The sequence below is a fragment of the Bicyclus anynana genome, chromosome 6 (genome assembly GCF_947172395.1).
Source record: "Bicyclus anynana chromosome 6, ilBicAnyn1.1, whole genome shotgun sequence".
NCBI lineage: Eukaryota > Metazoa > Arthropoda > Insecta > Lepidoptera > Nymphalidae > Bicyclus > Bicyclus anynana.
In genome coordinates, this window is record NC_069088.1 from 446896 (window position 1) to 473790 (window position 26895).

Consider the following 26895-nt stretch of genomic DNA (forward strand, 5'->3'; position numbering starts at 1 on the left):
TAAACGAATACAAATAACACAATGATTAAATATCGCGTGTCTCAAACGGTGATGGAAAAACATCATAAGGAAACCTGCATACCAGAGAAATTTCTCTAATTCTCAATGAATCAACAATGAGCCGAAATGGGTTCATAATTATGAACGCTTTTACTGCAGTTGCCAACCTCTCTGATACTGTTGGAAACGTTTTGCTTTACAGCTGAGAAGTACTGCAGCTCCTGGCTCGACTCCTAAATTGAGTCAGTGTTAGATTTTATATGGTCTAAATTAGTTTGGAACGGTTTGGCTTCGAACCAGATAGTCACCGCCCTGCAATGTAGCGCCAATATTAGACCATAATATATAAAAATTATAATGTTTAAATTCACTACTACTACTAAAGCGTAGGTATTTTTAAAAAGTAAACAGCTGCAATACGTTGGGTATTCGTAGCTATAGATTCAAAATTTTGAAAGATTTCGAAAATCAACAATGTTTTTTTTTAATTTGCTTATGACGTTTCTGATGATCAAAACGTGTAAACATAGAAAAAACAGTAAGAAAAATCGAAAGCAATCTTGAAACCGGTTTTCAATTATTTAGCAACCTCTCGTAGCTCTGATCTCGTAGCAGCTCGTAGCAATACTCGCACTCGTAGAACATCTACATCGTACGCACTACGAAAGCTCTATAACTCTACCCACATCATTTGCAATATGTAAATTCATTTTCTCTAAGTTCCGAATTAGAATCGACCTTCACCCATCTGTTTATTGGATGTAAAGTGTTTTGTACCAAATTTAGTGTGATAAAATATGCTGGCCGAGCTATCTTTGGTAATTAATAGTTTTGGCCAGGAAAATATTTATTTGAAATACTAAATTTGATATACAACTTTGGGATAGAGTATTTTCTAATTTAGATCTTCTAATGTTATTATTTGTACAACACATTTGTGTATATTTCAAGTCAAATTTTATAATAAAAATCACATTTAAACTTTCACTGTACCGAGTAAACATTTAAGAGTTAGCTTACAATAAGAGTTTTGTATTTACATGTAATTTTTTTCTTATTTCACTAACTTACTTAAAGATTTCCAGGTCCTGGAATTGAGTTGCAGTCGTAGCCAACGCCGGCAGCGGAGAATGTTACGAATGCAGGCTTCGTACGCCGCACAGTACCAGGGCGGCTTCTTTCTTTCCTCATCTGAAAGATATATTTTAGTGGTAGATATTATTTAGTCTATCATCATCATTATCAGCCGATGACAATCACTGCGGGCATAATCCTCTCTTAAGAAGTTCTAAACTACACGATTTTGAGTTACCTGCGACCCGTTTAATATCTTCAGTTCACCTAGTGGGGGTCGACTGACACTGCGCTTTCCGGTGTGGAGTTACCAACTCCTTGCATTCAATATATATTTTCAGCAGTATTCTATATATATTAAATATTTACATAAAATATTTGGAATTCAAATCTGCGAATGTGGAATGAGATTTTAAAAACTGCGCTCAGATACTCGCCAGACCTCTCTCCAGAAGAGCGCCTAGATCTACCACGCTGTTCCAACGCAGACTGGTGGGTTAAGTGTTATTCTTACTCGTATAATGTTCGACTGTAACGATCACTATCAAGATGTGGATTGACGGTATTATTGTGAATTTTTTGAAAGAAATAAAAACTCCGAAGCCCAACACAGGCTGTATTGCACCAACAAGGCCGTTAAAAACACATTACGTAGGTGCAGTTACTCCGAAGTAGGTATCTAATAAAAGATGAATCTTAAGAAATTATTTTGTACGGTATTAACCGCAGTACTACTACGGTTAGTAACACCAGAAACTGCATCCTGAGGTAAGTACCGTAGTTGTCAGTATCAGATATCCCTATTTGAGCCTCTACGAACACGACAGTCTGTCTATAAAATTGTGCACTACGTATTAAAAAGAAATGTATTGCACAATTTTATTGACATTTTTATAGTGAATTTATTTCTATTCGTTGCTATCGGTAAAGTTGGTTGCACATTAATTTTCGAATAGCAAAAGCTAGGATAAAGAAAGTGTGTGTCCATGTAGGGTTCCATAGATTAAATTAGCACTTATCCCTTATGTAATGAACAAAAATACCGATAACGATTGTACCCCTCACCATGGGGTAGACGATAAAAAATTCATCCTCACTTTGCGTGTAGAAAAGGAACCCCAAATATTTTTTTAAAACTTTGTAGACGTAATTAATATACGTAATATAAAATACCAAATTACAGTTTTCTAGTTTTAACAGATGCTGAGGTATCAGTATCAATTAACAAGGGAATCAGTATATATGCAATTTTAGATTTCTAATTACGTTTTTTAAGTTGGTCGAGTATTACTCTGGAACTTTAAAAATGTAATGACGTCATTATCGCGAAGATAATGTGCATATAGTAACGACTGATCTACTGTGTAATCTGATGTAAGATGTAATTACTTATGTTGTATAATTTATAGACTTATGCTTGTTTGATTTGACTTGAGTATATTTCCTACATTTTGATGTGAAATAAAGGCATTTTGCCATGAATTTTAAGGGAATAAGATAATTTTTAAGTAAGAGGAAGGAGTAAATAGAGACTGATCCCTTTTTTGAAATAGAATGGAGTTCAGAAGAAACTGTTTTAATCTCATGGTAAATCAAGAAAGCAAACGCAATGTATTTACGTTTGTTAACGAAGTACAGACAGCAATTACTGCTGCCTAGATAAGACTACCTGAATGTTTACACATTTAATCTAATCAGCGGCGCGTATGACGGATGTTTATATTTAATCAGTTTTGCTCGAAATCCCCAAATAATGTAAATAGAATAAATTTATATCACACATATTGGTATCGCCTATCTAAATAGAATTTCCTCTGATTCGTCGTGCAGTAATGTGCGATCAACTTTATGCTCTACATAGGTATCTAGGTCGATACCATTTGTGAAATCATTGATATTTTTCTCAAAAAGCATTCTATTCCGTATGTAGTGAGTACATACGAGTAATACCTAAATACATAGGTGTAATACCTACTCGTAGGTACCTATGTTAACATATTGTTGGTCCAGTGGCATATGTTTTCTGTGCCAGTGGTTAGCTTTTGGTTTCGGATCACAAGGTCCTGGGTCCTGGAATCCTGGGTCAGGCTATGAGATACTGAGTTTTTCTTTCTTCTAAGAAATTATTACACTCCACGTGTCTCGGAGAACACCTTAAGATATTGTTCCCAGTTATTATCACTATGTGGTCATTAACATTAATGAACTATAAATAGTTTTGTGTAGTGTATATAAGGCTCATTTCGTTTTGAACTAACAAAGTTAATGATGGAATGGTTTTGACGAAACTTGGAACTTGAAATAAAAACTTGAACCTCAGGCTCAGTATCGGGAGACTTACCTATACGTTTGAGTAGGTAGGTATATCTATTTATACAATCATTACATAGACTTGTACATGTACTTACCTATAGATAAGTAATTACCTGTACCTACATATTTACCTAAACTAGCGGACGCCCGCGACTTCGTCCGCATGGAAATCAATACAAATTTTCAACCCCTATTTAATCACTTTTGGGTCTGAATTTTATTTTGGTATTTTTTTTGGTTTATGAACAAATTTTTAACACTGTAACCCTAAAAATGAAGGACTTTTTATACAAACTTACAACCCCTATTTCACCCCTTCTATTTTTATTTTAGAGTCAAAAAGTATTATACTACTACTATATTTTGCTCCAAGGTCCCATTTACCATTATACCAAAATTTATCTTGATCGGTTCAGTCGTTTAACCTTGAAAACGTAACAGACAGACATACCTACTTAATTTCGCATTTATAGTATTAGTATAGATATAACACAAAATACCAACCGTATTCGCCAAGGTCCTCATAATCGCTGCGGCCGTGGACTTCTCTCAAGGGGAACATGTCCGGTCACTTATTTCACTTCACTTCAAATGCACTGGGGACTCTAAGCGTCATTTCCATCTATCTAGCTAGGCACTTAGTCGGGCCAATGATGCAGAAACTACTCTAGCTAATGCTCAGTACCTAAGCTTTACTTTTATATCTCTATTCTTTTTGTCTAATAACTGCTACGTATCTATAGTGTTTCAGTTTAATGTATCTCTTCTAAATAACGTCCCACTGCTAGGCATAGGGGCATATAAAGCATGGACTTACCATACTGCTGTGATGTAGGTTTACTTAACGATCCGATTAGGTACCTATGGACACTACACAATGGTTAACTATGGTATTGACCGACACAGTTATGACACTCAGTACCGAACAGTTTTATCCGAACTTAGGTGTAATTAGTTCTAGAAATGTCCACTTTGTCTAGGAAGCACATAATAGCGGCTAACAAATAACTTAGCCGTATGACTGCGTATGTTATCGCCTGACTGACTACTGGCCAGTGGGTTCGGGTCGTATTCATTTGTTTGTTAACTGATAAGGGACGATACAAGCTCCAATCACCCAGCTGACTAGCTGATTGGAGTGCTGACACCTACCTATTTATAAATGGATTTGTATTTTCAATAGATATAAAAAAAGAAAAAGTAAAAGCCCTTTCTCGATAATTATGTACCTAATAAAAAAATAGAACTCTAAATAAGTTAAATAACCATTGAAGTAGAATATGCCTCGTGTCAAAAAGTTAATTTAAAATTTTGCCAAGTTGATAAAGTGCCTATTGCATTTAAGCATCGCCATTGAAGCAAAGGGCGATTCTCTAATTGGTACTTACGTGGAGGTCCAAAACTTTGCGGAATGGAAGTGTCAAATAAATAAAATTCCTTGGCGTTTTGGATTTACCTACCCTTGTAACCTATCTTCCAACTAGGTACTTACCAAATCAAATTACTTATCAGCAATGCAAAATGCTTGCCTGATTAGACCTATTTTTACCTAGAATAAAAAATAGGTAGTTACGAGTAGGTACTCCTATTACCATCAAAGTACCGAACAAGATTCCCAGATCATTTTGCGGAAATCAAACTCTACCTACGGATAGGTAGGTACTTAAAGTCTTAAAATAAGATAGAGTAGGTACGACGTTGCACAAAAAAGTAAGTTCGATAAATCGTGGCAACAGTGAGCAGAAGTTACTTCGCCGTAATTTATAAACGATGTCAAAGACCCACCTATAGAGGTAGGGATTTATGTTTATCTCCGTGGACAAATCGATGAATCCAAAGTATTACCTCACTGAATGTAAATATAAGTAGAATAGCTTCTACAGAAACTGTATGTAGATATTATGTACGTAGAGAAGTTTAGAGTGGATTTTACGAGTAGCTTACCGCTTCGTGATAAGTAAATTCTGTATTTTATCTTCGATTATCCATAAGTGGGAAAAAAACACATAAATTAGTTTAGGTAACCTTTTCAATCTGTGTGGACTGTCACCAAGGGAGTCGCTGGATGCAGGCGACTTAGGATCATAGGTCGCAATTCCCTACAAGTTCTGTCTCCTGCAGTCGATGTCCATCGTATGATGAGATGAGGTAGGTTACTACCTCATACCTACACCTATTTCCTATAATTTTAAGAACTTCAAATCCCGGGTAGAAAAATATAAAACAATTGTGGTAAAAGCATAAATCAAACTAGCTAGAGTAGGTAGGCACCTACTTATTAGGAGAAGGTTTAAGAATTTATTAAAAAAGAAAACAATTATATAATTTAACAGAGCATTTATTCAGAGAATCACAGAGACCATAAGTAAGCGATGTTACAATACAAGTAAAACCTAAAACTAAATTCGTTTTAAAAATATAAATTGACAACTCCGAAGTTATTGGCATTGATACGAGTACTTTATCATTAATATGTGGTTATGGCGTCCCTATTTGTGTAGAGTGCGCGCAAGATAAGTCTATTTCCGATTTTGGCCACGCGCAAACTTATCGTGCGCGCACTCTAGTGCCACAAAGTTTTCTGACCCGGTGGCCAAAACAGGAACGTTCGAACGAGAGAACAGCTCAGACGATTTATTTTACAAAACATTAATATCTACTAACACCGCAACAGCGACAACCTCACAGGGCCTGGGCTTGTAGCCATGTGGCACGTCGATTCTCTTTCTACAAACCCTAACGCTCCGAAAATTAAAAAATGTAGGTACACTATCGACAAGTCATGTGATCAAGTTGTCGATCGGATCTGTCATTCTCAAACATTTTGTTAGTTTTAGAAGCGTTTGTTTATAGAGAATTGACGTGCCACATAGCTACAGCCCCAGATAAATTTGTGGCACCAAAAAGTTTTAAAATCCCGGCAACGGAATGACCCACACATTTAGAATTGTCAATTTTGTTCGATTTAAGATTTTATGTGTTTTTAACTGCTTCATAAACATAAACCACCATTAATAAATAATATAATTTCATAGCACTATAAATAGCATCTGTGACTTGGAACTTCGTGTAAATAAAACTAACCATTTATTTTTCATTCCCGAGAACAGCCGAGGTATTTTTTGTACGCAAGATTCAAACTAATGATAAACTATGTTCAATGGATGACTTTATTTTTTCTTATCCTCACAAAAAGCTGAAAATATTTTGTATGCTTTTCAATTTGGTCTATTTTTATGGGACTAGCAAACGCCCCGAGGTTTCACCGGATAAATGAAGGATTCTAATTAGTAGTGAAAAAAGTTTACAAATCAGAGAGTATTCAATTCAAACAAACAATCACATCTTTCTTCATTATAGTAATTATAAATATATTAAATGTGTTTAGATATAGGATAAATGATCATGAATATGAAATCCTGATTGAACGTTTTCTATGCATTTTAATACATAGCTGACATTAGTTAAAGCTTTGTGACTCGTCTCTATCTGTTGTTAAGATGTACTAAACATATTCTGAGGCGGGATATGGTCTGAGGCAAAAACTGTATACATGATATTGTTTATGTAATTCAATTAAAAATACCTACGTATAATTAACTAAAATTTCACGACATTCAAAAGCAACGTCTTACATCACTATAATACCCAATACCTTAAGTTACTTATGCTACGATATCTACAGTAAGTATTAGTTTGTTTAATTTGTAACTATTTTAAATGAACTCGGAATAAAACAATATTATTTAGAGCTTCTAAATGATGAAGGAGTATTTTGTTCAATGTTAAAAATTGTTTTTTCACAAACAGAACATTAAATCAATTCCCATATTCCCCATACTTATGGGCTATGACTAAGAGTCACTATTTGACAACCACACCACCATACCGCATAAAAAGTACATTATAATTTTTAACTCAAAACTTTCGTTCTCAGAACCAAATACATTTAAAACATTGTATAATACAACAAAATTAATAATTCCTATATAACTTTAACTGTAAGTTATAAGAAGAAGGTATATAATACTTGCGAAACACAAGCAAATAATATTGAACTTTATTCCAAGTTCATTAAGAACCATATTTGCAGATACGGTTAACTGATACTGTTGTTGTTCAACAGCGGCGCAGAGTCCTCACTCTCCGACTTGTCACTGTCACTGGTCACTGTAAGAAAAATACAGAGAAATATAATCACTGCATTAAAATACAGAGAAATGTAATCATTGCATTCAATTACAGAGAAATGTAATCACTGCATTCAATTACAGAGAAATATAATCACTGCATTAAAATACAGAGAAATGTAGTCACTGCATTCAATTACAGAGAAATATAATCACTGCATCAAAATACAGAGAAATGTAATCACTGCATTCAAATACAGAGAAATATAATCACTGCATCAAAATACAGAGAAATGTAATCACTGCATTCAAATACAGAGAAATATAATCAGTGCATTAAAATGCAAATAAAAAACCACAAAAAATACAGTCACTAAATATTCATGTTAGAATGGAAAACTAAAATTAATTACAACACTAACATGCGAATGGATATAAAGCAATACTCAGGACAAGTAAGAAACAAGCAGTGTATGATAAAAAAACTAAAATCGTTAAATAATGACCCATTATTTGTTTTACTTATACTAATCTACCATGAGTCACAACTTTCAAATCTAAATATTGATATGTGATGTAAAAAAATACAATATACTTTAGTTTTAGTTATAAAGAACACAAGCTAAAACAATAAACAAAATATACAAAAAACTGTAAATTAAAATTATTATTATTTGAATTTTTGAACTTGTCCATGTATACCATTATTAGGGTCTCGCCATTATTGTCAGTAAAAGTTTCTGAAAATTAGTCGGAAATTTAAACAAAATCTGTGGATGCTTGAAGCTGACTTCTTTACCCTAAAAATAGTATATCTGAATTGACCGTGAGCTTGTAAAACTATATATTTTTTTTAGAAAGGAGATCCATTAATGTTCAGTACTCGACTAAAACACTTTAAATTGTGTTTAAAATAAATATAAAATAATTTTAAATGTCATTAATGGATCTCCTTTATTTATTTATGTAATTAACAAATAAAATCACCCCAATAAAAGCAAATTAGCAGCACTAACCTGAACTCTCTCAAACTTGTAGCTTATTTACTAGGAAATATAAATCGCAATCTAGCACATAGACTGCGCGATCTGTGGGGAATGCACACGTAATATTACTTCGATTGGAAAACAACACTTTTTTTATATTCATAGGCTGAATCATCGCTTACCATCAGGCGTGAGGCTAAGCGCTTGCTTATACAAAATATAAAAAAAAATCAAAAAGTAGTGCTATCCCTTTCGACTGAATACTGTGTGAAGAGGATGACTGTAATGTCGTAATAACGGCCACTTCACACTAGCGTAGGTTTTCATTGCATTTAATAAACACCTTCGTCGGAGAAAGCCCGTCAAGTGTGAGATGGCTGTAAGGATTAGCTTGTATAGTCCGGATATAGACTTAAATTGTCTGAACAAAATTAAAAACAGTTTAAAAATAAGATTGCCCAGTCCATGTTTAATGTTTATTACCAGTGGAGTAGTAACCGGCAGTAAATGTTACAGTAACTTTGATTTAGTTGATTTTTTCCTCTATGACACATGACAAAATTGTGAAACGTGAGACTGAAATGGCAAGATAGTATTTTTTTTAATTCTTTACAAATTAGCCCTTGACTACAATCTCACCTGAGGGTAAGTGATGATACAATCTAAGCTGGAAGCGGGCTAACTTGTTAGGAGGAGGCTAAAAATCCACACCCCTTTCAGTTTCTACACGAAGCCTCCCACCAGCCAAAGTATTCACAGATTGTTTAGTAATATTTACTGCCAGTGTACTGTGTATATAGCAAAATAAAACAAGTATTGAAAATGTACATTTGCTTATATTTGACATAAAAAATACACTCCACAGTACTATACAGTCGTCGCGCGTTACTCACTATATCAACACGTATGTACATCGCCTCACATTGAGACGCAATAACACTACATTATTGTAATATATCATGTTTCGGAACACGTTGCCTTTTCAGCACACCTTTTAGTTAAATAATTTCAACATGTTTGTAAAACCTGTGAAACTTTCAGAATTTATAAATGTGCATTAATTAACATTTGATTTTATTATTTAGTGTTCCTAATCTATTTAATACTTTGAGTTATACAAAATCAAATTACTAGCATATCTAGGGCAAGAAACCTCAAAAAGGGATTTATGCAAAAACAATTATGTAATGCACCAAAAGTCAACGTGTTAATACACAGACTAAAGGAGAATGATAGAGGGAACTTTTAGGATATGCCAATTACTGTAACCGAACGCTGATGCTAAGTCATTGGGTCTAATATAACGTCTAAGTAACTGGTAATTACAGGCAATGTTCAATATGCCTTAGTGCTGCAATGTTATTGCAAAAATCATCACTGGGTACATGTAATTCCTGAATGTATTAAAGCCGACGTTTAATTTAATATGTCCCTGTTTTTATTACGTACGCTCTATCTGTTTTCATCACAACCATTACAGGCTTCCCGCTCACAATAATTAAACTACAGGTTATTCGAAAACAGCTTCATATTTAATAAGCACATTCATAAAGATTTTGTCTCTTTTTATCCTTTAGTCTGTGTCGATACCTGAAGTAAAATTAACAAATCCGTTTAAACATTTAACATTTAATATTCACACAATAAAATAATGGTTGAACAGAAGGTAACTATGTATTATTACTGTTAATAGATTTTAATCTCGTTTTTACATACAGCTGTACCAAGTGATTTTATAAGTGTCATGATAAAAAAGTATACAATTTAGAACAATAAAAAGTTATCGCACATTACTAGAAGAGCCGCACGCCACACTGTCAAGCACAATTATTTGCATTCCTCATTAATCTACTGATATTGAATCGATCACGAATCCGATCTTATTACAAAAATTAAAATCGCGGGATGTGACAGAAATGTGCCGAATAAGTAGCACACAACATTGGTAGCATAACAGCTTTTAACATTAAACAGTAAGAAACTACTGGAGGTGTTTTTGCTATAAATTATGATTTATTATTTGGACAATAAAATCAACGAAAATAGTTACAGCAATGTACGAAAACGAATATAGGACGATCTTTTAAATACGTAATATCTTTATTCACTATTGCTGCGTGCGTGTTGAATAAGTCTCCTAATTATTATTGTTGTGGTTGTACAAGACTTGTATTTGTGTTCATTAAGGCTTCTGGTATATCATATTTTTGCGTTGATAAATATTGTCATGTTAGGCTGAGTGCTCACGGAGCGATTATCAACAGCCGCCGCGCCGCCGCAGACGCAAAACGCAACAAGTGCAGAACTTAGCAAAGTATAGTAGTTTTTATAATGCAATTTATGTGCGTTAAACGCGACCTTTCCTACGGATAAGTGCTGTAATTGTAATACTGAAGTTAACACCGTAAAAGACTATTATAATTATTATCAAAAGACCGATTTCATAGCCTCGGCGTTTGCGGTTCAAAAACGTGTGTGCTCTCAAGGTTACCGATTGTTGTGGTAGACCCTATATCAGGATTAGCACTTTAGTTATAGCCGATAGCGAATACATTAAATTGCTATCGGTTAGCATAGCGGTCGGTATAGCATTGAATATATTGAGCAATATTATACTAATAATATAACGTCTATTTATGTATATATATATTTCTACGTAGTAATAGCATAATTAGAATATTTCGAAGAATTGAAAATTGTAATAAATTGTAATAGGTGGGTTTATGAAAGTTGTAGCTTAAAAAACTGGTTTTATTATGTTGGCTTAACCATGCCCCACAACAGAGAAATACTACAGCTCTTTTATAGAGCATAAATCATCATGCTTTTCTAATGCAAGATGGCGTACTTTGTAACGATTGTAAAAGTTAGTGAAACTTGGTTATTTTGTACCTACTTAAGGTAGACGTAGCTTATATACCATCCACATATGTATGTTGAAAAGATTCACTTATATGTGGAAAACACGCACTAGTCAATTTATGCAGGAAACTACCTAATTATAAATGGTTGAGTATCCTGTTCCTTTATATCGGAGTCCCCAGATTTTATTTTTCTACGAAAGTCAAATTAAAGTGTTAACTTACATAAGTATAAAATACAACATAATCATAGAATTCTCTAATCTCATATTAATATTTTCAATTCTCTTCAATAAAGTCACTAAGCTTTAGAGTAAGCTTTCTTGTAATAAAATATCTGACAGTAAGGAAAGACCACACAAATGCGTGTCCGACTACGTCAAATTTCCGTCCAACCAATCACAAAACGCTTGCTGAAAGCGACTCGTAATTGGTCGTTTGCCGAACGCGAGGCGTTGTGATTGGTAGAAAGCAAATCTTGAACGAAATTAATATACGAATTGGCATGGCCTCGAGGTTATGTTATGTCGAAGCGTTCTAGCAATTTACATAATAATGTTATTGTACTAGGGCTGTCACGAACGAAACTTTAAAATGACTTTAGTTTTCAAAGTTGTTGAGGTTTTTTGTTCAGCTAACGTAAACAAAGACTTACAAGAAAATTGATATCAACTATTCGTTACAACCCTATTTACCATACATACACTAAATACATACAAATTATACAGATACGAGATATACATCAGATTTATAGAGAAATAAGTGTACTGTATATTAGTGTAGCCAACACTGAGTTTTTAATGTACTATCAACATTTAAGCCAATCGTTGAGAAAATATAGAACATAGGACAAAGTTAGAAGATGGCAGACAATTTTACTGATCGATACTGGTCTTCTATAATTGGTCTGAGTTTGTACATAAACAATGATTTTAATACCATTTGTTCTATGCTTTTCTCATAATATTGCTGACCTGTGGGACGCAACGGACGCAAAGTTGTTGTTTCCCTACCATTGTTATCAGTAGGCTACAATAGTATATTATCGACTCAGTATCAAGTTGTGGTAAGCTTACAGTTAAAGTTTTATACAGGGTTTATTGTATTGTCTTTGTGGGTCATGTTAGTTGAGAGACAGAATATAGAGTTGAATTGTGTATTTGTACACGCGACACGAAACTTGAAATGTACTGCAATGTAACGCTTTCTCTCTCCGAAACTCACAGAAAAAACCAAGTGTAAGATTTTTTTTCAAAACAAGACGTCTTGCCTTGTTTTGGAAAAAATCTAATTTAAAAAATAAGTCAATAACATTAAAATATTGTCAAGTTACTTGAATATTAACCTAACACTTTTATATGTGAAACCTTCAATTAATTTTCAATTTCAAATTCACAAAAAAACAAATCTAAAAAAACACATTTTTACAAATAATGGTAGCTCATGAATTATTGTTAACCGGCTTCAACTCGACCGAGTGGTATACGACGTTCACAATTAATTATTTAATTACCAAAACAAAGTGTCCATCACTGGCAACACTGGCAACACTGGCAACACAAACTTACGTGCCGTACCTGCCCACGTATATCTCATAACAATTGTATCCTCTATTGCGATCTAAAACAATCAAAATAACACTATGTATAAATCCTCACAACTATTAAGCTATATCACCAGTAGCAGCATTCTTTGACAATGATTTTATAATTCGAGTGTGAGTGAATGAATACGGTAGTTAACTCATATCAAATTTAATATAAACAATATTATTTTCGCATAGTACATGGACTATGGGTCCGAAATGTTATATTAATTAATAAAATTTAAGGATTTCTGTTACAATTTAATTTAAAAATCATGTAATGTCAAAAACGCTGTCGTCCATTTTGTGACGTCATAATGTTGTATTAAAGGTCAAACTAATTGTTAACTAGAATTATTAATATTTTTGTCAAACGGTCTGTTTGTAAGGGATATGATACAGTGACGTCAAGAAACAGTTGACAAATAGATTATCATGGCCGACAGGCGTTTTGGTTCGTATTGTCAAAAACATATTTAAAAACTCAAATTTTCATGTAAGCACGTCTAAAATAAATATATATATGATGAAGTATTTATGACCATTAAAAAAAAACTATTGTGTTAGACATGAATTTGAAGCTCACATTATCTAAGTTAAGCACACTCGCTAGGAAAATGTTTCAAAAAGTGCTTGCCTGTGATTCATCGTATGATGTGTACCATTTACGAGTCAACATTTCAAATATTCTTACACTAGCTGTAAAATAGACGATTATGTGGGTCTGCTACAAAACCTCCTGACAAAAATCGTATAGTCCTAAGCATAAATTTTGCCACTTTCTTACTTAAGGTAAGGCCAAACGAGACTTTCTTACTTAAGGTAAGGTCAAACGAGCGTAATTTTGTGAGTTGTCGGTCGCGTAATTTCGGTCGCAGAAATTCACGTGTAAGTCGGAACACCACTCATTTTGCGACGAGGAGTGGCAGGAACTGGACTTTTGTATGAAACCGAACGAATGCAGCAGGAATTACGCGACTGACAACTCACAAAATTACGCTCGTTTGGCCTCACCCTAAATAAGAAAGTCTCGTTTGGCCTTACCTTAACTCTTCAATTCCCAGTGTCACCTGGAGGTGACAGACGTTTAATATTTTTTTTCTACCAGAAGGAGATATTATTTTTCAAATTTAATATTATTGTTTCGAAGCCAATATGTAACATTATCAATTATTTTTTTTTGATAACACTAGCAATATGTCATGTGTCAAATTCATTCAGTTGTTTAGCGCGAAATTGAAGGAGTCTGAGTTTGTGTGATCTCTTGCGATATAAAGTGAAATATAAATGCCTAGACCGTAAGTATTGTTTTTTTACTTATTACATGTAATAAAGGAATAAATAAGCTGTAGTACAAATGTTTCTTATTCTAAAAATAACTTATAGCGTTATTGTTACAACGTCGGAAGTATGCAGTGTCACCTGTAGGTGACACTGGGCATTGCAATAACAAATTGTCCTGACTTCATTCTAAGCAAAAACTTGTTACATTTTGGCCTTATCGCTATGTGGTGATGTTTTTTTATAACTTTATTACGTATTACAGGTTGACCTTGGATTATAGTTGCGGGCAGAGGAGAACTCAGGCGATATTATTTTATTTTCTCCTTATGATAGTGTTGTTACAGGTGAAGATAGAGGGAAGAAACGAAGCTAATATTATACATCTCCCCAGTCGCATGCTTCGCTCTCATGTTGTAATACAAAATATACTTTACAATTATTCCGAGTAGTTACGAGAGCAGAATGTTGAGGTACGGTTACTGGTCGGGAAAATCATCTGGACTACTGCAATTCATAAAACTTGAGAACGAGAGAAAGAGCTAGGCTCTTCCTTACGTCAAGCTTCTGAAGAACATATTGTAGCTAAGTAGCATGACAACAGCATGACTTAGTTTACTTTTAGCTTAGATGCTGATGCTTGTCAAATGAATGTCTGAACTGAGACAAGAGATGGTCATAAAACAACCAGCCTTACTGCGTTTTCCGGTGAAATGTTGCTACTTGCAAAAAATGTGACAAGCCTTCGATCGGCAATTTGTGAATCTACCTCTGCAGATGATGCTGAAAGTCCCTACTGAGGTTAGGAGCGCTGGAAGAGCTGACGACCACTCGCAAATCGACACTCAACGAAGATGCGTATGTACAAACCACCACACAAAAAAATGTATCCCAATGCAATATCGGTTTGCATATAGTGTTAATACAGCTTTCACAGTAAATGAGTGTTCTATTTGTTTACATATTAATTATACACATTATTATAGAATCTGTCGTTTCATTCCTACTGTAAGAATAAGAAAAATGTTGTTTCCTATAAGTATAGTCTCAAGTATACTTATAGGAAACAACAATGCCTCAATGCCCAGTGTCACCTGTGGGTGACACGCCCATAAAAAAAAATGGGGGTGGTTCATTTACATTATATTTATTTTTTTGTAATAACTAAGTGTTTGTAAGCTATGTTATCCAAAGAAAAACGAAAAATCTATATTAGCCTTGACATGGGAATTGAAGAGTTAAGTAAGAAAATCTCGTCTCGTCAAAAAACTTGTGAGTCATCCGACACTGATTATTATCAGAAGGTCAAACTAGCCCTAATACTTTTATGTAATGTGATGGTAAAAATAATGACAATCAATATGAGTGACCTTACAAATGTAGCGCCATCATCACGAGCTATAGTTGCAGGCGTTTCCTACCGGAGTAATGTTTCAACTTTCGTGTCGCATGTTCTTTAGTGTGATTCTGTGGCAGCACGACAGTAGTCCAACGAGTGAACAGAAGTGGCAACATGTCATCAAGCACATTTAGAAGTGCAAACCATAGACAGAGTATAAATAGACCACTGACTAGCGTGCCATTGACAGTATTGAATTTTGACAGATTTGATGAACATACTTCACTCAACTATTTGATATTTGTCAGACAGACCTTAAGGTCTGCAAAAACGGCCAGACGTCTTGACACCGAATATCGAATCGCTGTCTCTTTGCGGAGTCCACGCGATGGACGCTGTCAATGCGTCTATGTTTTTTTATTGTTCATAACTCATGAATGTACTCTGTCTACAGTGCTAGTTGTTGTTCCGGTGGCGCACGTTGAGTTACTGTCGTTTGCTGTGCTTGGTGGATGGTCGGCGGTTCGTACCGTTGCGCTCCGGCTTGGGCGAGGGCGGCGGGTGCGGGTGCGGATGGTGCGCGTGCGGCGGGTAGGGGATGCGGAACAGGCGGATGTGGAGGTGGTCGCAGATCTCGAGGCAGATCTGCCCGCAGTAGCGCATCAGATCCGCGCACACCCATATCTGAAACGGATGACGAACGATGGAATTTTAATCGGATATTGATTTTTTTTGAATATATAATAATTTATTTTTTGACATTTGCAAAGACTTTGCAATTGCACGTTCTAGAGTCAACATCTCCTGAAGATGCGGTACGTAGAGAGTATTTTGTCGGACCTGGGTGATGTTGTCGCAAGGGTTCGTCGTCTTTACGCGGATAATAGCAAAATAAATAAAATATTATATATTCATGATTAACTTCCGCAAAGTAACGCCTGCTTCTATCTAAGATTTTTTTTAAATATTAAATATCCATTCCTATTTTTAAAGATGTTCAATAATTACATGACCGGCTACTTATTACCTACAATGTTAAATGCTGATAAACCATACAAGGAAAACCTGGCTGACTTTGTTGTGGGCTCTTTTCGTCCATGTGCATTTAGAACCCTATAACTTTAATTTTAAGTTTTCGACTAAATATTATCACCATTATCTATTATTATTATTACCTGACGTTTCGAAAGTGGTTGTAAACTAAGCCTTATTTAAATAAATGAATTTACTAATGACTATGTGTACTTAAATGAAATACGTGATAGCTTAGTGGATATGACCTCTGCCTCCAATTCCGTAGGGTGTGGGTTCGAATCTGATCCGGGGCATGCACCTCCAACTTTGCAATATCACGTGTCTCAAACGGTGAAGGAAAAACATCGTGAGGAAACCTGTATACCAGAGAATTCTTAATTCTCTGCGTGTGCGAAGTCTGCCAATCCGCATTGGGCCAGCGTGGTGGACTATTGGCTTAACCCCTCTCATTCTGAGAGGAGACTTGAGCTATTAAATGTATTGATGATTAAAGCAACACTCACAGTGCACAGCCATAGCACGTAGTACTCCGGTATGGCGTTGTTGAAGTACTGGTTGAGGAACAGCATCGCCGGGCCCAGCAGCGACCAGTCGTACAGCTCCATCTCGCTCTTGGTCATGTGAGCCACCTGAGACAGGGAGATATCTTTTGTTTGACATTTGAATATACTGTTTTACCGATGTCTTTAAGAAAGAGGTGTAGCAAATAGCAATCCTTGCCCAACTATTGTTGTAAAGTTGCCCAATTGCCCATTTCTAATGTGGCTTTTTGCTTGATTGGAACGGAAATCGAAATGTTAGTAATGTTTTATGTTATAAATAATATCAGCAGTTCTGATATTGTTTCAAGAAATCGAGTACTTTAGTTAAAGTATTGGGTGTGCAAATGGAAAGACATAAGAGGAGAGGAAGGCCAAAGAAGAGATGGCTTGAGTGTGTGAAAGAGGACAAGTGTGTGTAAAGGGAGTGGATGATGAGTTGACGAGTAATAGAAACGAATGGAAAAGATTGACATTTATTTCCGACCCCACTTAAGTGGGATAAGGGAAAAGAGATGATAATGAGTTAGAGTATTGGGACTTGGACTTGAGAGGAGATGCGTCAGTGATCTCCCTAAACAAAGAAATTTGCTTAAATGTCGTGACCCGAGGAAATGGCTTCATAGCTGTGAAATTACAAGGGCTTACAGTATACAGCTGTTACTTCTCCCCAAATTATGCCTTTGAAGAGTTTGAAAAGGATATAGGTGAACTGTTTGTAAGTATTGAGTCCCAGCGAGGAGACATACTTGTAGCAGGAGATTTCAATGCAGCGTCACATGTTTGGTCAAAAAAATCTGAAGATGCTAGAGGACGGTTAATAATGGAGCTTCTCGCGAGTGCAGACATGATCATTGCCAACGAAGGAGTAGCTCCGACTTTCCGAAGAGGCGCTAAGAAATCAACTCCAGATATCACCATTGTCAACCCCAGCTTAAGACAGAGAGTATCACAATGGCAAGTACTAGATGATGACAGCTTGAGCGGACATCTATACATAAAGTTCCACATACTTCAAATGGAAATAAAACCGGTATCAAGTTTTTCACCAGGCTGGAGGTTAGATAAAATGGACCGAAATGTTCTGGAAAGTTTCCTAAAGGAAGAAAATATTAGTACACCACTTGAACTAATAGACAGCACCACGAAGGCGTGCGAAAAAGCTATGCCCAAGAAAGGAATACGCAAGAAAGCACCGGTTTACTGGTGGAATGAGCAAATAAGAGAGAAGAGAGATTTCTGCACCAAATGCCGGAGAAAATACACTCGCCAGAGACGAAAAAAGTACATAAACATCTCCAACAAAGAGGAACAAAACGACGAAGAAATAAGACTTAGAGAGGAATACAAGTCCGCAAAAATAGCTCTACAACTGGCTATATCAAAGTCGAAAGAAAAACAGTGGAAAGAACTTTGCGAAGAAGTAGACAAAGATACTTGGGGTTTGGGTTACAGAATAGTCACCAATAAATTGCGACGACAACCCCCAAGTCTAAATATGGCACTGATTAGATCAGCGGTCGATGTCCTTTTTCCTATCCACGACGATTTCTGCCGGATTGCAGAAGATGCTTCTCAAACAGTTGAAGTGACTACAGAAGAGATCAAGTCAGCTGCAAAAAGCTTGAAATTAAAAAAGGCTCCAGGGCCCGACCTCATTTACCCCGAAGTAGTCAAAATCGCGGTAGAGACAATCCCGGAAAAAATTAAGGGCGTTCTAGACAAGGTCTTTAAATCTGGCATTTTTCCGTCAGCTTGGAAGATAGCCAGTCTGGTGTTGCTCAAAAAAGCAAACAAACCTGCCGACGACCCAACCGGATACAGACCTATCTGCCTACTAGACAGTTACGGAAAATTGACGGAACGAGTACTCCTAAACCGAATTGAAAACCTACTACCCGAACACGGCGGACTTTCTAATAATCAGTACGGTTTCAGGAAAGGTCGTTCAACCCTGATGGCGGTACAGGAAATAGTACGAACTGCTATAAAGGCGAAGAGTGGTATACAAAAAACCCGAAAATTGTGTGCCCTAATATGTCTAGATGTCAGAAACGCTTTTAATTCTGCCTCCTGGAGAGAGATAGTTCTCGAACTTAAAAAGAGAAAATTCCCCGGGTATATACTAAACCTTGTAAGCAGCTATCTTGAAGACAGACGCGTCAAAGTTAAAGATTGTACGGGAAAAGAGGATGTTATTAAAGTCAGCAGTGGGGTGCCCCAAGGATCAATCCTAGGGCCGACTCTCTGGAACATTCTATACGACGGGGTTCTCCACCTTAAACAGGAAGAGGGCATCCAGCTAGTGGGTTTTGCCGACGATCTGGCGCTAGTAGTTGTTGCAAATACAGAGAAATCTCTCATGACTAGGGCAAACACAGCGCTCCGACGAATCAATGCATGGATGAAGGAAAAGAAGCTTGCTTTAGCACCTGAGAAGACTGAGGCTATTGTTTTTAGCGGAAGGCGGAAACTAGACCCAATAAAGTTTGTAGTTGAGGATATGGCAGTTGCTCCTAAAGAGCACGTTAAATACCTCGGGGTGTGGCTCGATAAAAGCCTCAACTACAAAAAACACGTTGAAGAGGTCGCCAAAAAATCCCAAAACTTGGTCGAGGCACTGCACAAACTGATGCCAACAAGAGGGGGACCTAGAGCGAGCAAGAGGAGAGTACTGGCTTCGGTAGCTCACTCCGTTATTCTCTACGGAGCGCCGATTTACGAAAATGCCATGAGAGTCGAACTGTATCGGAAAAAATTAGAGGCAGTACAGAGGCGGATGGCAATAGGCATAACTGGAGCATATAGAACTATCTCCACAGACGCAGTACTTGTTTTAGCCGGTCTTGTCCCTGTAAACAAACTAATTAGAGAACGCGCGCAATCTTTTCTGGATAAAGAATCGAGTTCACATGAACTACGCGAAAAGACCCTGACGGAATGGGGAACAGAATGGTCCGCGGGCGGAAAAGGAACGTGGACGAGGGAGCTAATTAAAGATCTAAAAAGCTGGCATCAGAGGAATCATGGAGAGATGGACCGATGGCTCACGCAGGCTCTGAGCGGTCACGGAGTGTTCAACACCTACCTCTTCGCAATAGGGAAATCTCCCTCCGAAAATTGCTACTTCTGTGGAAAAGAGGACACTCCGCGACATGCCATATTCGAATGCCCTGCCTGTGACGATCTGAGAGGGGCGACACATGGGGTAGATGGCCACGTAGACTCCGGCAGCCTGATTTCGCGTATGCTGTCAAGCGAAGGCGAGTGGCAGAAATATGCACAAATGCTCCGGAAAATAATGATAAGAAAGGAAGAAAAGGAAAAAGAGGAGAAAAAGAAATGGGAAATACCCTAGAGGCAGTTAGCACGATGTAATGCCATGCAGTTCCGTGCTAACTCTGACGATAGAAAAAAAAAAAAAAAAAGAGTATTGGGACGCGAAGCAAATAATTATCAATGTCTATATCCAAAAAACTAGCTGGTAGGAGGTTGCGACCGTAGCAAGTTACCAATCTACCAACAAAGACGTACCACCAAGCGATTTAGATTTCCATCCCCTAAAAAGTTAGCCAGAATCCATCTTAGATAGCATCATCACTTACCATCAGATGAGATTGTAGTCAAGGGCCAACTTGTAAAGAAAAAAAAGGAACATCAAAGTGGAACTCACCACAAGCCTGTTAGTGACTTTGGCGGCGACCATCCCAAACGCGAGGATGTAGAGCGCGGGGTGGTTCTCGTACACGTGCGACTCGCTCTTCTGGAAGATGATGAAGGCCGGCACCACCACCAGCGAGAAGGGGATGACGGGCGACAGGATGCTGGTGCCCTGCGGACAGGCGCGCTGTAGCGGGCTCGGGGCTCTCTCGCAGCACCAGAGGGACTTCGCACATTTGTTCTACGTCACTGTTCTATACACTGACAACTTGAGATTCATGTTATATACAAGCTCCTCAAAATATTGCTATAGAGCATCATGAGGCATTTTTCTCAGTGTATTCTTGACGTATATGTTAATTGAGCTCACTGATCGAGGAGGTCATCTTCTCTGTCGTATGTATTTCAACCGCTATAGAGTTTTTAGTATATGTAAACTAATCCATATATTACTACTACAACTGCTCAATAGATAGTCCTGTACCATTGTAACTTACTATGTCTGTGTTTCCCAAGATACTATACTGTTTTCTTCTTTTACAAAACTTTTCAACTTTTACAAAACATAAAAGAAGTAGACCAAGACCCTCAGTACCGCCTCACATACATACAAGAGTTGCCTTATTATTTAGCCTTGTAGAACAAATGTGTTGAAGTTTCCAATAACTGTAGTTGGTGCTACAAAAGTTGTTTGTTTTCTGTTATACCATATGCATGCATACATTTCTAAACTATAAACAAGTCAAACATGCGAGTTAATAAGGAAAAAGAAAATTAGTAAACATTACACAATACATACATACAAATACATCAAACGCAAGTCAATTACACCACAACACCACAATGTTTATACTATTTCACGAATACCCATTGTCTATGTAGCGTACAAATTGTATTTTCAGCTGTTTTCCACAATCTATGACCTGTCAACGTTGGAGCAGTAAGGTGGGTCAAAGCTCCAAATTCCGTATGTACGAGTAGCAAAGATAAAGCTCAAGTGGCTCATTTAAAATGTAATTACTACTTTATCAAGTTACTCATTGATAGGTCATATAAGAAATAGGTTTTTGAACTACACATTTTAGTGATGAAGTATGATCAAGTTTTTAAATGTTAATGCACAAAACACATTTTCATAAGCGGTTTTATGGACTTTGAAAAAAAGCGAACATGTTGCGATTTTTGCTTTTAGTTGCGTCTGTCGCACGAAAATCGCACGCGATTAAAGCCTGAAGTGCAAAGCCTCTCTATATATGTAATACATAAACCATTTCTGTCAATTTTGTTGAACCTTCACAGACTAAAAGAAAATTATAGATGAAGTTATTAAAGTAAGCTTGTCATGTAAAGCGTTCAACGTTATTTGAAATCTGCTTCTTCTAGTATATTCATAGTTTTAGTGTCTTTTTTGTTCTTACCGGCTAACTTTTCCTTGTAGTCTGTTCGAATACGTAACATCGCATTAAAAACAAAGTACAACATATAATTATTGATGAGACACAAAGAAAATCAAACAGGTACAATATATTGGCATCACGAAAGTTGAAACTTACACGAGATGTTTTAAAATCGGAAAAAAATACTAGTTGAGTTATATTAATTTGACATTAAAGCAAAGTGTATTAGTAGTAGCATAGTAGTCTATGTCACGAAATTGCCAAGTCGAGTAGACTTTGCTAAAGTAGTGCGTAATTCCGACAGTTCCAACTTTCGCGACGCGCACCATGCATCAGCCGTTCCGTGTACACGTGCAATGACGTCATTCGACTCCGGCACTGGCACGTGGCGACAGCACAAAGCTTAAACATCAAACTCTTACTGCGACGGTGGAGCCGTTCTTGCCAACTCCGCCTTTCATAATGACTTTAACGTAGGTGAAGACTACGGTCACCGTCATCAACACCACGCCGTAGTTCGACACTAGATTCAGACTGAGGCTGATGGTCGGGATCTGTTAATGGTTCGCGTCATGCGGTAAGTCCGGCGCAGGAGCGTACGCGGCGGCGGCCAATAAAAAATAATAAATAAACACATGCCATTAATACAACAAATTCGCGAACTAAACTGATAAAATATCTAATGAGTTTATGTGATATCTTCACTCATTTAGAACCAACTGCTTGTGCTGGCGATCCAAATTATTATCAATAAATCTCCAAATTGTTGTTATATTTACCTTTTGTTTGCTACTACCGCCTTGCTTTTTACATGTTGTATTTCGCATCGATTCATTAATCAATATTTTTATTTAATGAGATTTTCGTCTATGTTTCGTTAGTCTAGGTCTACGCGATGTACATTCTTTACAAAGTTTTATACAGCAAAGTTTATAAGCCGACAGTTACAATAATGTTTTAATGATAATATTTATGGTTACTTTTTAATTAATATCTTAGTAATAATAAATCTTAGTAAAACTTAGTAAATATTATAAAAATTAACGTCGTATCGTTCGTTCGTATCGTTTATCTTTTATGCTCAAAATAATGACGATTCGTTCGATCAACTCAGCAATTATTGCTTTTCTGCACTCATATACTATCATACTTTTAAAAATATTTTTTTATTGAATTAGTAATTATTTAAAATTAATACTTTTTAATAAACTCGTACGTTTATTACTCCTTTTGTATCACATCTAACTTTCAAATTTTATTTAAATAGATATCTTCCATATTTTGATAGTTTTGAAGAACGCGTATTAATTTATTAAGGCATGCGAATTACAAAGATAAAAATAGTTAAGTCATACGAAGGATTTTTACAATGTTATAAAAGTGTCATTTGGTTAATCGTGCATTTATTTACAGGCGATTTTAAGGAGGTCGTGAGGAAACTAAAAACATTATAAAAATATATTTACAATCAAGATACAGGAACCGAAGTAGATCAAGGAAACGGCATGGAAATTAACGTAGCGTATGGGTGAACTCTATAATAAGTTACTTTTAATGTTTTTATACAAAATATTAAAATATATGTAATTTTTTGCAAATATCTAAGGTCGATAAACTAGATTACTGTGAAACATGAAAGATGCAATTTTAATAAGCATAGTTATAGTAAATTTTAAATCACTACCAAGGTTCTTTGACTATTTAAGCAAAGTTTTAATTCTACGATGTTTTTTCTAGATAAATCAAGAAAGCACATTTTACAGTAAAATGTAAATAAATTGTAATTGAACTTTTATTATAATTAGTTATACATAGTACTTTTTACCACGAATCATGGTTGCACTATTAAATAAAGACGATAAAAAATAACCTTGAGAGTTCGTATAAGGCAATTTGTATAGAGTATTTTATTTAATGTATGTACGAGTAATAAAATTAAGGTGCTATGTTTATACGAGTAGAAAATAGTTAGATGAACAAAACTTTAATTATAGGAAGACTGTTTTAAAGACGCTATATTTTTATTAAGTTTCAGAGAGGTAAAATATATTTTCTTGATGAATAAATACTATTTAACAATATTCATAGAAACAAAAAAAAAAAAAATAACAAATCTTTGTCCTTCTATTTATGTCCTTTATATAATTGTATTTATTATTTAATAACTTTTAACAAATAACTTTAGCAAGGTTTAAATTTGTATAAGCAGTTATTGTATTACCAGCTGCGTATTATGTTAACAACACCGCACGTCTTTATGGAATTAATCTGAATGCGTCTTTACATCTCGTTAAATAGCAAGTAACCAAATTACCACCAATTTGCAATAAGAATAAGAATACTTTAATTCCCACACCGTGTATCCACTTCCGGTAGTTCATAATGAAAACAATACATGTATGTCACACAAGTCTTACGGCCACAGTGGAGCCATTTTTGCCGCATCCCCTATCGCGGAAGGTGGCTGTGAAGTTGGCGATAAAGTACAAAGCTCCGGCGACGGTAAACGCGGTCGCGTGGACGCCCAACGGTAATTCGACGCCTGTAATCTGTGGCGCGAAATGTTAAAAAAAACAGAAATTAAAATTTTTGCTATTCTAATTTGCATTCGATTTAGTATCCGATTATTTTATATTATTATATGCAACGTTTTGGATCTTAGTATTAGGTAAAGCAGAGCATTTAAAGCATGATCGAATTAAGATATGCTTTTAAAAATGATTGTCAAAACGGCCATATTTATAAACCAAACTAAACTCAAGTGGGCGGCGACAGTGAGGCGATCGGAACCGCGCGACTAATGCATTTGTATTTCACCGGCTTTACAATATACATTAGTCAGCTAAATTGACTGCTCAATAATTAATTTTTAGAAATGTCAATATTAGTAAAATATTATGAAAAATTAGGATATAAGTATTTTCGTTAATATGGCCGTTTTTATATGCAATCTAAAATGTAAATTAGGTTCAGCAGTATAACTTGGAGATTTAGAAGCAAAGTAATTAATTTTTCTACGCAAATATCGACGAAATTTGAAATTATGTAATTATTGCGTTTTTTTAATGACAACAATGATGGCAGAGGCGTCCACACTACACCGGACAATAATGAGTGAAGACCCACAAGTCGACCACAACAATAATATTACATTAAAAATTCTTAATATAACACAATGCTAAAATTACGGTAAACTAAAAATAATAGTATATGTACCATGCTCAATGTTACGGGGGAGAACGTCATGTAACAGAGAGCTAACGTGTACATACGCAGAGAGCAGTAGCCCACCGTGCGGTGCGCCGCGCGGCCGACCGCAGCATTGCAACATGCGAGTAGCAGTATCCGCATCATTCCCATCGGATAGCGCTCAAGTATGACCGCTTTCACCTGGTACTATATTTAAATTATTCAAAAAGGTAGCGCGGTAATAGACCAGTTGGCCTAGCATGCGTCAAGGAAAAAAGACCAATTTCGGCCAATATCGGCGGAGTTGAAATATCGCTTTTTCGAGCGATACTTTCGATTTCGTCGCTATTGCTCGACATTCTTCTTTATCTCGTCTCAATATATGTCGTGGTGCGCATCTTAGGCCTACTGATACGTGTAGTAAGTTTTTTTTGTAAATAAAATATCCCGTTGAAAGACGCAGAAAAGCGTTTCTGTAAATTCTGTCTAGGTGATTATTTAAATTGTGCGATAAAATAAATGCTCTCATAGCCAATGGCACAGCAGCATTACATTCATGTTCACTATAGCAGCGTGAACCGCACGGCTAGCCGCAGAGCGGGCGACCGCAATTGCGCGCGTATGTACACCAACCTACGAAGTACGATAAAAGTCATGCTATTAAAAAAACCCACATGATAAGCTACAGCGTCGCTTTGTCAATAAAAAACTATTAAATAAAGCAATTACATGGACTAAAGTAAGTAAAGTAAGCCCTTACACATCACCGATCAAAAATGAGCCAAACCCGGGTATCCTCTCTGTTCACAAATCTCGATAGTTTATATCCGAATATTATGTTGTACGAAAGCGTTAGTAGATTTTGTCGACGACAATTCAAATATTATCAAATGGGCCTATTTTATTTTACAAATTTAAACAGGCCCATCTAAATAAAAAAAAACTACTTTTATAAAATTACAGAATTTTCACTACTCGTTAAAAATTGTGCCTTGTTTGTAGTATATGTTGTATGTTGCTAACTATTCGGGCTTGCGAACACAGGGGATGCCTAGCTTAATATATTATGTAGTTAAGACAAAGGAAAACATCTAACAGAACAAAAGCAAGTCGTGTGTAAGGAGACAGAATGGACAAACCAAATCTACATAATTATACTCAACAGTATAGAAGATTAGATACAGAAAGAATTAGATAGAAGCCCAACAATCCATTGTGGTACTAGGCGGCGATATAGGCCTGGAAGCTCGACTTGGTGGAAAAGAAAAATATATAACTTTGTTTTCTTCACATATTTTTATTGAAAACATTTCATTTTTTTTTTAATTTTGGTAAATGATATTCAAGAATACTATATCCAAATGTTACAGTAAATATTTCAAATTTATACTTTGTGCGGCGCACGGGAATGCATCGACTATATTTACTATTTTTACTACAAAGCTTTTTTTGTATATACATAATGCATCATCATCATCAATATTTATTCTATGAAAAAGCTTGGTT

The 26895-nt window shown here is 35.9% G+C and overlaps 2 protein-coding genes across 11 annotated transcripts in view; both read right to left on the reverse strand.

Moving 5' to 3' along the window:
* Positions 1 to 4356, reverse strand: part of LOC112051168 (probable phospholipid-transporting ATPase IA) — an 88095-nt gene extending 83739 nt beyond the window's left edge. For 3 of the 5 annotated variants that reach the window (XM_052882302.1, XM_052882301.1, XM_052882303.1), the window contains exons 1-2: positions 3892 to 4353; positions 1072 to 1191 (exon numbers count right to left, since the gene is read on the reverse strand). In XM_052882302.1, coding sequence (XP_052738262.1) covers positions 1072 to 1191; positions 3892 to 3949 — 178 coding nt within the window. In that variant the 5' untranslated portion in view covers positions 3950 to 4353. Of the gene's footprint in view, positions 1 to 1071; positions 1192 to 3891 lie in introns of all 5 variants that reach the window. The other 2 variants (XM_052882297.1, XM_052882300.1) reach the window with 2 other exon arrangements.
* A 1348-nt stretch (positions 4357 to 5704) lies between these two features.
* LOC112049557 (cholinephosphotransferase 1) overlaps positions 5705 to 26895 on the reverse strand; it is a 32943-nt gene continuing 11752 nt past the window's right edge. For 2 of the 6 annotated variants that reach the window (XM_052882311.1, XM_052882315.1), the window contains 4 exons: positions 20817 to 20975; positions 17108 to 17233; positions 16100 to 16253; positions 5705 to 7557 (listed from right to left, as the gene is read on the reverse strand). In XM_052882311.1, coding sequence (XP_052738271.1) covers positions 7487 to 7557; positions 16100 to 16253; positions 17108 to 17233; positions 20817 to 20975 — 510 coding nt within the window. In that variant the 3' untranslated portion in view covers positions 5705 to 7486. Of the gene's footprint in view, positions 7558 to 8533; positions 8606 to 9319; positions 12985 to 16099; positions 16254 to 17107; positions 17234 to 20816; positions 20976 to 22622; positions 22755 to 24617; positions 24750 to 26895 lie in introns of those variants that run through there. The other 4 variants (XM_052882312.1, XM_052882310.1, XM_052882309.1 and 1 more) reach the window with 4 other exon arrangements.